Source organism: Morone saxatilis, unplaced genomic scaffold (assembly GCF_004916995.1).
Source record: "Morone saxatilis isolate NCDOM2014 unplaced genomic scaffold, NCSU_SB_2.0 Contig11, whole genome shotgun sequence".
NCBI classification, from domain to species: domain Eukaryota; kingdom Metazoa; phylum Chordata; class Actinopteri; family Moronidae; genus Morone; species Morone saxatilis.
In genome coordinates, this window is record NW_023339663.1 from 15,938,363 (window position 1) to 15,951,229 (window position 12,867).

Sequence of the window (12,867 nt, forward strand, 5' to 3'; positions counted from 1 at the left end):
GTTTAATTGTATTATGCACCTGAAGGAGTGTTAATGTAAATTCTAACATTCAGACCTTGTTCTTGACGTTTTCTTTGCCCCCACAGTCTGATCAACGCAGACTTCTGCTGCGCCGGCTCTCTGATTGCCTACGGTGCCCTCCTGGGAAAAGTAAGCCCTGTCCAGCTGATGGTTGTCACCTTATTTGGCGTCACACTGTTTGCTGTGGAGGAATACATCATCCTCGACCTTCTTCATGTGAGTCTCATCAAACACAATCATCCCACTGGGCACTTTATTATTGTCCAAGGGGACGGGATTTTCCTTCAAACATTGCAATTTCTTTTTTTGTGCCGCTCATTCCCACAGTGCAGAGATGCTGGTGGCTCCATGGTCATTCACGCCTTCGGAGGGTACTATGGTTTGGCCATCTCCTGGGTCCTCTACCGACCGAACCTACACCAAAGCAAACGCCTTAATGGTTCCGTCTACCACTCTGATGTGTTTGCCATGATCGGTGAGTGACCGCTGACTAATATTTTAAATTTCACAGTTCATTTGTCATATTCATTATTTTATATTCATCAGCGTCAGACCTGTCTGCTTGGTTGTAAATGTATTCATTTTGATTGACAGGTACACTGTTCCTGTGGATGTTTTGGCCCAGTTTCAACTCTGCCATCACGAACCATGGCGACGGACAGCACAGAGCAGCCATCAACACTTACCTGGCCCTCGCTTCCTCTGTTCTCACTACCGTGGCCATCTCCAGTATGTCTCAGAAGAGAGGAAAACTGGACATGGTAATGCTATGTCACTGAAAAACGTCAAACCCACAGCGACTCATGCAAGATATGTGCATTTCTCACGACTAACATGCTTGCTTTACCTGACAGGTGCACATCCAGAATGCCACGCTGGCAGGTGGTGTTGCCATGGGAACAGCAGCAGAGTTCATGATCAGTCCTTATGGTTCACTGATCGTGGGTTTCTGCTGTGGTATCATCTCCACCTTTGGCTATCTGTTTGTCACGGTGAGCCTACAGTCTCTTGCCTCCTAACTTTTGATCTGAGAGAACTCTGTGTTGTGGCTCTATCACTGCAGAAGTTAAGAAAAGGAAGAAGAGAAAAAGAGGAATAAAAAAAAAACTCAGAAGAAATATGAAGGAAGCAGAATGAAAAGTAGAAGCAAAAATAAACCAGTAGCTTATATATACAGGAAAATAGCTGCCTTAAGAAGTCATGACTCATGTCAAGAGCAGTTACTTTCATGATTAAATGTAATAAGGAAACAGGCCAGAAGAAAGTTATTGTGACACACTTGAAAAGGTTATTTTGGTTAAGTGCCAACCATTATTGTGTTTGGTAGTCATGTCTCTGTTTTATAATGATGCATTTATAATGATGCATTTAATTTTAACTTTTTAAAAAAAAACTTTTAATTACCTGAAATAAAGTTGAAAAAACTGGTAGGTAGATAGATACTGAATGACCTTGACACAGAGGTCATCAGTATTTGAGAATTTGAGGATTTTATATTCTATAATTGCATGCAAACCACACTTGGTAAGTTGTTATTATATTTACTTATATTTAACAGATTATAGGCCTTAAAAATGAATAAAAGGTTCCAAAATGTCCATGGTGTGGGGAAATAACATTTATAGAAGATCTATTTTAACAAATAAGTGAAAATATAAACTATGAAAAGACTAAATAATGTAAAAAATTACAGAAAGTAGCCATTTTAAGGATAACTATAAAGGGCTCAAAGAAAACAGAATTTGGACTCATGACATCAGTATTTTTAAAATCATGGATATGGCCTTGGCTTCAGATCAGTAAATAATGGATGATTTTGTCATTCGCAGCCTTGCTTGGAGAACTCTTTAAAGCTCCAGGACACATGTGGTGTTCACAACCTGCATGCTGTACCAGGGATGCTCGGCGGCTTTATAGGTGCCATTGTTGCTGCAGCTGCCTCTGAATCTGTCTACAGTGCAGAGGGGTAAGTTATTAAACACACACAGACAAACCTGTTCGCTGAATCCAACCTAGTAAAACAAAACAGTGACATGCCCAGTTTTTAGGCATTGTCTTCATCTACGTATACAGATGAAGAACAAAGACATGTGCAGGCTCTACTTGAGTTTTGAGGTAGAAACTAGGTTGGGAACTGACTTTGTAACACTTTTTTCTCCTGTAGGTTAATCAACACATTTGGCTTTGAAGGCGAATTTGCAGACAGAAGTCCAGGGACCCAGGGAGGCTTCCAGGCTGCTGGCACATGTGTGGCAATTGTGTTTGGACTTGTTGGAGGAGCAATTGTCGGTGAGTTTGCAAACTGCATTGTGTACAAGACTAAGGAAAACAGTAATCTTACTACATCAAGCAGTCTGTTTCAATTATGTTAAGATAAATCAGAGGCAAGAGGATATTTATTACTAAAGCACTTTTAAAGGTATTTCTCCAAACACACAGAGAAAAATAAGAATGATTGTTACTGAAAAATAGTATCTGTAAATGTTAGTTTGAAAAGTTCTGAAGTCTTGCTTAATGTTAGATTTTCTTTCTTTAAAGGTTTCATCCTGAGGTTCCCGATCTGGGGCGACCCTGCTGACGACAACTGCTATGATGATGAAGTTTACTGGGAGGTAAGAGTGCATTTCTACCACTAGATGGTGTTCTTGCCCTTTAAGTGGTAAGAAAAATGTCTGATCCCATGTGTTGGTTTCAGGTTCCTGAGGAGGAGGAGACCATCCCTCCTGTCTTGGAGTACAACAACCACATGATACACAAACACCAAGACATGTAAGCTCACTCATACTTACACACATGCTTATTTACTGTTCCCCTCCTTCTCCCGAATTCTCATTAAATGTGATTTCCTTCTTTTTGTTCAACAGATCTGAGTCAAACTTCTCTGTGGAGCAAAGTTAGAGCGGCACCGTGGAGGATTGTCCCCCCTCATATCACTTTGAACTTGATACAGCTGTGAAACAACACTAATTTATGAAGGAGCCACCCTCAAAAATTGGCATTTCTACCAAAAAGGAAGAATATTTTGCTATATTCTGCAAGTCTTGTCTCACAACATTTACACCTGATACATTTTTCTTTAAGATTATGGTAACGCTGACCAAATATCATACTAATAGAAAAATAATTCTGAATCAAAACTACATTTATTTTCTCCGTCATTTTGAAAGAGAGTTCATATAATTTGCAGATGCTTCATGACTGGAAAATGCCCTGAATCCAAGCAGTATGATGAGAAGTCAAAGACACTTTGTTTATGTTATATATGCTGACTATAATGCACAGAAGAACTACATTTTCATGAATTTGGAAATGCTTTACTATACGCTTTTATCTTTATCATACAAAACAGTTTAATATTTAATGTCATGCCTTTTAATTGCTGAATATTGTCACTGATGTTTGACATTTTATTGCATATAAATGAAGAGTCTATATTGTAATACAATCTATTTAGTTGTGTGTGTAAAAAGAAAAAAGGCATTAAGTGAAAAATCAAAGATATTTGTAAAAACCAAACTAGGCAAATTTTGAGTTTCTTTAAAATGATGCATAGGTCTTCATAAGTTGTGTGTACATATGATTAAATATTTTATTGTACATTATTTGTTTGTTGCATAACTGACTTGTTCTTAAGGTGGAAGTTTTAAATAACTGCAGTAACTATGATACAATTTCCAGTAAGTTGGTTGCTAAAGTGTTGAATGTTACCTCCAATAAACTACATGTGATTGTATGTGACAATCTGCTTGTTGTATTATTGATGTAATTTCAGATGTACACTTTAATAAATCACACGTAAGAAGAATTAAACAATAACTTAATATTATTGTATTTGCACTCTAATTGCCCACATTTTTACAATTACAATTAAAATGAACTAATGCCAAAGCTAAATAATTCCAATACTCGTAAAGTGTGATAATCACACATGCCTTGAATAAGTAGAATAAATGACAATCATGATGTGAGAATTTTTTTTGGTAGCCTTCAAGTAGCCTAAATAAATCATCAAACGTGAATAAAGCACTAAATTAATGGAAAATCTGACAGCTTAGCTATCTATTTTTGTATATTCCTGACCATTATAATTACTTACTTTATTGCCCTACCCTCATGTGTGGCATAAAGAGAACAAAAGCACTAGTAGCTGTGATGTCAAATATGTGCAGTGAAAAACCTGTTAACGGTCAATTAAAATATAAGAAGAAACCATCCAAAATGATTAAAAATAAAGTTTAACGACAAAGAAGATTCCCTGATACAATTTTCAAAGTAGAACTAGAAAGTAGTAACAGTTCAGTGCTTGGCTCGATGTATGGAAGCTGATGGATTGATAGAGCAGGAAATATAAACAGATTAAATGTGTGGAAAAGAAGGAAAAGTTAACACCATTGTACTACTGCTGGAATCAAATACATTTTTGACTGAGCATCCATGTTTGTTTTCAGGCTGTAGTCCAGAGTGTGCAGAAAAAGACATATTAAAGCAAGCTAACGCAAACACTGGTGTGTGCAGACAACATGGTTATGAGCAGAATTCAAAACTCTTCTTAAAATGAACATTACACTAACAAACTAGAGTTGATTGCAGGAAAGAGTCTCTTTCATACAGTAAGAAATTTAACAAGGCATTCCCTTTACTAAATACTTAGTCACTTAAGTTATTGGTATTTGGTGTTATCTATTTCTGAGTCTTACCGATTTTAGCTGATCATGGTATTCACATCAGTGTAACACAGTATGTTGGTCAGTTACAGTTACAGTTACTCCCCCTCTGTCACATTTACATTCAATAATTAAAATACAAGATGGGGCCTCAAGATCAGATAATAATATAGGTGTATATCTTTCCTTATATATTTTAAGTCTTAAATTAACTTTTGAAATTAAAATAAAACCATAAACCTCACAAATTGTTAAGTTTGAATTGTATGAGTGAAACCATATCATCTCCTAGACTTTAATTTAGGGCCTGTTCATAATTTTTAATTAAGTTCTTATTTGATTTATTCTTGTTTTTAATCATGTTTAAAATCAGGATGCTCAATGTTTAACCTAGTGGGTAGCTTCCTAGACATAGATAATAATACATTACTATATATTTATAATTCCATATGTCCCATTCTTTCCTCTTGATCATGATTCCTCTGTTTCTCCACATGGTGGCGGTATGAGGTAAAAATTGATGGAGAATTAATCAATAGATGCTTCTCTGATGTTAAACAGAGGTTTTAGCCGTCCTACTCTTTAAACACTTAAGTCCTTAGAGGGGTTTAAGATGTGTGTGTGTGTGTGATACGTCCCGGAGCAATTTTTGGGATCAACAGTAGTCATTGTTTTAATTTGACAACCACAGGTCTTAAAAGTAAGAACAACTAACATACAACTTTGCAAGCAGACTATTAACACCAGTGTACTAACATATAATGAACATAAAGATGCATATATTTCTCATTTCTTCTACACATCAGTTGTCTTTGTGTTGGGACTGAATTTTCTCTCCAGCTGGGGACACAAAAATGATATAAAAATTTTCTATTTCTTTTGAGGACACCTGAATTTTATAATTTGTTTGAATTATTATTATTATTAACACTATTGTATTTACTGCCTGTCATGTGCATAGCCATGACACAAAGAGGAAAGGAGCATAAAAGAGAAAATTTGCCTTTAACAGTACTACAGTATTTAGTAAATACCAAGCTGATAATTGTACTTTTTTTTTAAAGAAGTTGGAATTTAGTTAAATTAAATTGGGAACCTGATTTACTAATATTTTCTTGAATTCAGACCCCGCTGAAGGACTCTTCTGACCACACAAGGGCTCTCATGCAGCATCTGGTTTAAATCCCTGTGACCTTTCACTAGCTAGCAAAACTGATGAATGTCCCTGACTGCTGAGTGGAGAATTATCTTCACCTCTACAACAGCAGTCCACAGCTTCATGTTGACTTGGCTTAAGGTGTAAGTTTGAAGAGTCAAAGAGGGTTAAACTGCATCCTTCATGGGCTCGTTTGTTGCCTCCAGGACTCCGGTCTCCCTGCTGCCTTCATTATGATGGTAATGAGGCCTGGACAGGCCAGTCAATAAGGTCATTTCCTGACCAGTCACTGTGACATTGATGAACTCTAAATACACTGGGTGGACATGTGCTTTGTGCTGGTCTTGTCAGGTTGGCTGGTGGCAGAAGTTTTATTGAGTGAAGAGGTCTCTAAAAAGGCCTGATGGGGTTAAACAAGTTAACTGTGGAGTTAACTGTTAAAACACCGCTGGGGTCAAATACCTCAGTCATTGTTTTAAGTACAATGAAACACAGCATTTGTCACAACAGTGTCATACTTATTTAATTGTAGGTTTATATTATCTAGCATTCATGTGATGCTAATGACATGACAATGTTACACTAGTGTATCATTTAAACTCTGGAGCTGAATTTGTTTTAGCTTGTTTTGGTTTTTGGACAGTACCTGCACAATGTTGACAGTTACTAGTATGTCACATTGTCATTGTCATGTCACATTTTCATTATTTCTCACTGAGCTTTTAATGTTCTTCTAATTACTTATTGGCAAAACAGAATAAAACATCTTAAACCAAATAGAAACTCCAACCAACTCCACCAATTTTTATTTTATTTTACAAAAAGTTGTATAAAGGCTTTTGTGGCTCCAAAGGCAACTGTGTAAAGTCTGGTTTGGCCTCAAGATGTCCCTTGAGTCACCATAAGTTGGGGTTGAAGACTACACGTTTGAAAATGACCTCGGGAGTTAAAGAAGTAAGCTAACTACACCTCTGTAGCCTGCTCCTCATCTCTGCTCAAGGCTACATTAGCTGCTACTAGCATAACACACAAATCCCAGACCAAACTGTGGTTGGTCAAGTAGCATTGTGGGTAATGTAGGTTCCAGGTTTTTGCAAGGACGCTCTGGTTCTTCTGGATCAATTTTGAACCATTTTTTTTAAACATACTGTCCACCATGTTTCAATCAATGTTACAGGAGAGCGTTGCTAAATATATGTGATACTCTTAAGTAAATGCCAAAACCCTCTGTAATGTTGAATGTTGATCATCACTGTTTGAAAAGATATCACATTTTCTGCGGCACACAACATGTGGAAGGGTTTTAATAAATGGTCTTAAATTTTAATATTTTGGTCAAAAATAAGTTGACATCCTGAGGCCTGATGGGAAACATGTTGTGAAGCTGAATCAGACACACTGCAGCACACTGATTGATTTCGCGGCCTTTAATATTGCAGCTGTGACTTCATCAGAGTCAAAATCCTTTCACCAAAATAATCAGAATTTGACAAGGAAACAGACTCAAATTCAAATGAAAATCATTTCAGAAACTTCAATGTTTTATATGATTTTTTTCAGGGTCCAAGAGGTTTGAGACAGAACTACTGTAACAGAGATGTTTCTCTTAAATCACAGTGCAGACAGGCCTGCCCTTACAGGGACCTGATGCTTGAGGAGAGTGGACGCAGCTCCTCTTGTGAATCATATGACCCTGGGGAGAGTGTTTGTGAAACCACTTGGTCTGCTATTGTCCTCCTGGGACTGGACTCCTCTGAAAAGCTGCAGAAAGCCTGTAATCAGATTAAAGGTTGCTGGGAAGGGGGAGGAGGGATTTTTGAGGAATAGAGAAGAGGTCGTGGAAGTTCTCTAATCAGTACCTGCCATTGAAGTGCAGAAGAGGGGCTAAATAACGCAGCAGGAGGGGAGGCGGGAGCCAAGCTGGAGGGACAAATTGGCCTGTTGTTGGAGGCGGATAATGGGACAATGAGGGAGGGGAGTATAATCAGTGAGTATAGAGTGGGAGAGAATAAGTGCAATGGGAAAAGGAGGAGACTGAAGAACTCCAAAGGCAGTGGCCTTGTCCCATCCTGCCCTGGCAATTATATCACCTTTGTGAGCTGATTGGAGCAGGCTGCAGAGTCCATCTGGGCTTTTAGATGGACGTAACAACCTACATTTTCTCACTATCCTCGCCAAGCAGTCTCACCGGGCCACTGAGCGAGATAGCAGGGGCACTTGTGGTCTAAATAAAAACTCATCAGCGCCCTCCTGAAAAACTCCTGCCCTTCAAGAGATCCACAGTACCTAATTGCCACATGACAGTGGCGATCATTAGTCACATCTCTGTGCTTTCACTCAGACCATTTCATTATGTTATCTCATTAGAAAAACGGCTGATGATATTTATTGTACTTTTGTAGATACATTCTTCTAGTTCTCATGACAAGCAAGCAAAAGTTTGTTTATGCAGTGAGTTACGTTGAGCAATAACCTTGTAATCTAACCAATAAAAATTCACCTCCTCACTGTCCAGAGCTTGTAATGCTGATGTCATATCACAAGACATCCCACTGAGCGCTGAGCTCCACCAATCTCTCTGTAGGATCCATTGTGATTACTCATCAAACGTCCATTGCCCGAACAACAGGCATCACTAAAGGCCAATCACTACTTTTTTATTCAGTTGACAAGAGTCCATTTGTTGGGGTCAAAGGGGAAAGTCTCAGGGGGGAAGACCTCTGTGCCAGCACTGGTGAGGAGGAGAACCAAAGAAATCACTATTCATAGCGGGGGAGTGCTTTGATTTGGGCACAAAGGCCACTAGTTCCCTGCCTAGATTGAAAGAAGTAGAAATCAGAGCTGCTTTAAAACATGTGCAAGCCATCCACACTGAATGGTTTAGCTAATTAGGTGCTCCACCTGCCTCTTAGCCCTAATTAGTGCGTAAGAGATAGTATTTGATTGTGATAAATAGGAAAATCTCGATATAACATTATTTTCCTGCTTCTTTATTACTTATTGCCAATATGTGCGTACAATTAAACATGTAGGAATAACTACAACATTTCACATTTTCTTTGGATAATGGTTCACATACAGACACTGAAAAGAAACGTCCCATCCCAAGGAGATTTTATTATTGGTTACATCTTGGTCTACATTGCACTTGTGCAGTTTTAAGTATCAAATCTCAGACAGATAAAATGATAGTGTAGACACAAATTACATCTATGAGTTTCTGTTCTTGTTAGGTCTGTCACATTAACAACATTTGTTTTTGTTGAAATTAAGTCTACTGTATTTTTGCTTTGTGTAGAGAGACAAGACGGAGATATTAAGCAGAGTTTGGGGTTATATATCGTCGTTTCTGGCCTATTAAATTCACCCTCCAACTGCTGTAAACTTGAGTGCCAGAGGAGTCCAAATTAGGAAACCTCAGGGCTAATAAATAGCAATTATCCCAAGAGACTTAATACCCTTTATACCATTGCCCTTTATGGTATTTGACAGACGTCCATAAAACTAAGATATGTTGGGATGTAATGGAAATAAAATAAAGTAAGAATAAAGACAGACAGCAGCATTGTTGGGTTAGTTACTCAAAAAAATTAATTACTCATAATCAGTCCCATCAGTCATCAGTTCAATTACTTTACTTATTCCCTGCCACCAGTAATTAGTTACACTACTAGTTATATTACTTTTCTGCTACTCCCCACAAAATTGTGGTAATATTATTAATATTATTACTGTAATATTATTACTAGCAAGGACTTACTGCCCAATATTGTTCAACTGATCAGCAGTAAGCAGTAAGAGAGGTTGCTCTGTTGGCAGGAATTTTTGTTCACATGTGAGAAGGCTGGGGCTGTAACTGTCCCTTCACACTACCCACATTACTAGTTTCTACTTTATTTTTGTTCTGTCACTGTTCACTTCTACCCCACACAATGGCAACAATCAGCAGCTGAACATTTTTCTTTTCACCAGAAAGAAAGCATGTGTTCAATAAAACCACTAAAACATCCTTTGTATTTATCTCTTTTTGGTTTAACAGACACTTGAGGATTAATTTCCTCAGAAATATCAGAAGAATGCAACACGCAAGTTTATCATGTCCATAAGTTTAAGTCATATGGACACAGAAAGGCCTTCACAGGACTGAAGGGCTGCTTTTACTCATTATTATGCTGCTGCTGGTGTCTGGCTGCAGATTGGTTCGCCAGGCAAGACTGTGAGTTTGAAAGTGCCTGTGCTCGGTCTATCAGCACTGTGAAAAGCATCCTTTGGGAGCCTGTGGTGTGTCATGTACACATGTGTGGACACATGCATGCAAATGTATAAAGGTATGACCGCCAAGTGTGTGTGTGACTCAGAAGTAACATCACAGCACAGAACTGTTTTTGACTTTGACTACAGAAGAGAGTGTTGAGTTTCCTCTGACACCTGATAAGTTCCTGTTCCCAGAGACCTTGGTGTATAAACCCATCATGAAGACATGCACTGACAAACGATTAATATAAATAATAACTGATGTGACTGACTGAACACCCTCTTCATTCTTCTTTACAGAATATTACTTGTCTGCATATTTCTACTCAATAGAAATATAAAATCAGCAGTAACTGTAGCATGAAAAGGTCAGTGTGACATCCTAACAGTAAGCATTTTAAAATAAATACATCCTACCAACAAATGTCTCTCCTTTTCTGCGATGGTGTGCAAAGTGTTAGGCCAGCAGTATCTATCACACACAAGGAGGTGAAGACTAGTGCGGAAACATTTTGAAAGCAGAATTACTGCTTTTAGAGGGTATACAAAAAAGAAAAAATAGTAATGCTAGTGGATTTAAATATAGTTGCTTTATGGTTGCATGGTTTTGAGTTTTCTATAGCTATTTCCAATTTTATTTTGTAATTGTCCTCCTCCTGTTTCTTGTGTTGCTTTTCTTACTGCCTTTGTCTATTTTCCTTCCTGTTTGATTGTTGGCCTGCCTTGATTATACTCACCTGTGTCTTGTTGCCTGTCCCTCTCACCTGTGTATATAGTCTCTGTGTTCCCTTGTGTCAGTTGTCAGTTCATTTTGGTTTGGTTTCATCTGTGGATAGCTTGGTCTTGGTTTTTCTCCTGGTTTGTGGTTTTTGCATTTCCCTGTGTTGGACTTATTGATTTTCATGGACTTCTATATATGTTTCTGCCATCCTACACCTGCTTGTAAATTCATCCTCATTAAATTACCATCCTGCTGGAGTCCAATCTCGTTTTTCACTAAGTTGTGACATACGTTGCAGACTGTCCTAGTTGCACAAAAGCATCTCTGCTCCTAATGTGAAGACCCAAATTATTATTTCCTGCAGAGTGTGTAAGTAATTTTTTTTCACACACCTGAAGAGCAAACTGTAATTCTTGCACAGGACTTATTTTCTCCAGAAACAATCAGCTCCAACTAAGTTAAAAGACCAGTGTGTAGGATTTAGTGGCGTCTAGCAGTGGCGAAAAACATGAAAGGCCCTATCTTGAGCCAGTGTTGGTTTTTCTGTCTACTGTAGGAACGTGGCGGTTCAACATGGCGGCCTCCATGGAAGGGAACCGGCTCCCTCTGTAAATAAAAATGGCTCATTTGAAAATAATAAAAACACAACATTTCTTATTTTTAGTTGATTATACACTAATGAAAATTTATATAATATTCATAGGTACAATTTCTGCCAATAGAGTCTCATAAATGTTACACACTGGTCCTTTAACACTGATGAGACACACTGACAGAGAGGGGGCAGTCATCTCACACTCCACATTGCGACAAGTGCAAACGAGGGAGGGAAAGTCATAGAAAAAATGGAGGGAAAGAAGGGGACAGGAAAGGAGGGGAGAGGAATGATTCTCTTGGGAAGGGAGGGTGTTTGGGTGAAAAGCAACAGCATATGTATTGTTGGAGGCCCTGACTCGCCACCCTGGAGAGCTCCCTGTTCCCACGGTTTGCTCAACAAACGCACCCCCCCTTAACACACACACACACACACACACCACCACACACCACCATGCACCCGCACGCAGTGGTGATGTCATTAATTACCATCAAAATGAGCATGACAGCAAGCAAGTGTGCGTTCGTCTGCCAGCGAGGCTTTGTGTGTGTGTGTGTGTGTGAGTGAGAGAGAGAGGGAGATGTAGGGAATGAGAAAGAAAGAGACCATTGTCCATTCTGAAATAAAGAAATCTCCACTGAAGCATTGTAAATGGAAAAGGCAGAAAAATGGACCAAATTCGTGGATCTTTGAGTGAGAGCTGGGCTGTCACATCTCGTCAGAGCCTCACAAAACCTGATGTGCACACATTGCCCTGCCCGGGTACAGAGACACACTGTGGCCCTGTGATTGTGTGCTCTCCTGATGAAATTCAGCCTCTTCCCTCTCAGCCTTACGGGCACACGGATCCTGTTTTCACGAACTCTCTGTTTGAGTGCTCAGTGTGTGCACATGTCTATGAGTGTGCATCTTGCATGTGTGAAAGTTTTTTTTTGGGTCAAGAATGAAAACCTTAAAAACAGTAATTTCAGGGTTCTTGTTATAGCAGGCATACTACACTTTAGTATTTAAGTTAAGATGGGTTTAGCTTCACACTGGCATTATTGTGTAATCCACCAATTAGTTATCCATCATCCATCTTATAGTTACTGTAACCGTTAACTATATGTAAGCATTTCTTTCTATGGTCCAATAGGTCCTTCATCTCCTCAGGAAAAGTTACAACTCTCGCAGCGAATGTGACCAAATTCACTACTGCTCCTGCTACTTTGCACATATCTGTAGGCTACACATATATTTGTGTGCATTCTGTAATAGACTGTGATATTTTATTCTGGTTGGCAGTCAATGGTAATAAAAATGTTTTTGGAATTTGAATGAGAACATAATGAATTTCACTGGTGAACAATGCACAGTAGCTATTGCAGTTTGCTCATAATAGAATAAAATAGCCGCTTAATGCTAAGTTCAGCATGCTGACATGTTGATGTTTAGCAGGTATAACGTTCAGTAACAG

The 12,867-nt window shown here is 38.6% G+C and overlaps 1 protein-coding gene across 1 annotated transcript in view; it reads left to right on the forward strand.

The window, feature by feature from the left end:
• Window positions 1–4,007, forward strand: part of LOC118321323 (ammonium transporter Rh type C 2) — a 6,409-nt gene extending 2,402 nt beyond the window's left edge. Inside the window, exons 3-11 of the mRNA XM_035652598.1 lie at window positions 87–237; window positions 349–496; window positions 616–782; window positions 876–1,013; window positions 1,851–1,987; window positions 2,186–2,310; window positions 2,560–2,633; window positions 2,717–2,790; window positions 2,886–4,007. Coding sequence (XP_035508491.1) covers window positions 87–237; window positions 349–496; window positions 616–782; window positions 876–1,013; window positions 1,851–1,987; window positions 2,186–2,310; window positions 2,560–2,633; window positions 2,717–2,790; window positions 2,886–2,919 — 1,048 coding nt within the window. The 3' untranslated portion in view covers window positions 2,920–4,007. The remainder of the gene's footprint in view (window positions 1–86; window positions 238–348; window positions 497–615; window positions 783–875; window positions 1,014–1,850; window positions 1,988–2,185; window positions 2,311–2,559; window positions 2,634–2,716; window positions 2,791–2,885) is intronic.
• Window positions 4,008–12,867: the final 8,860 nt, after the last annotated feature.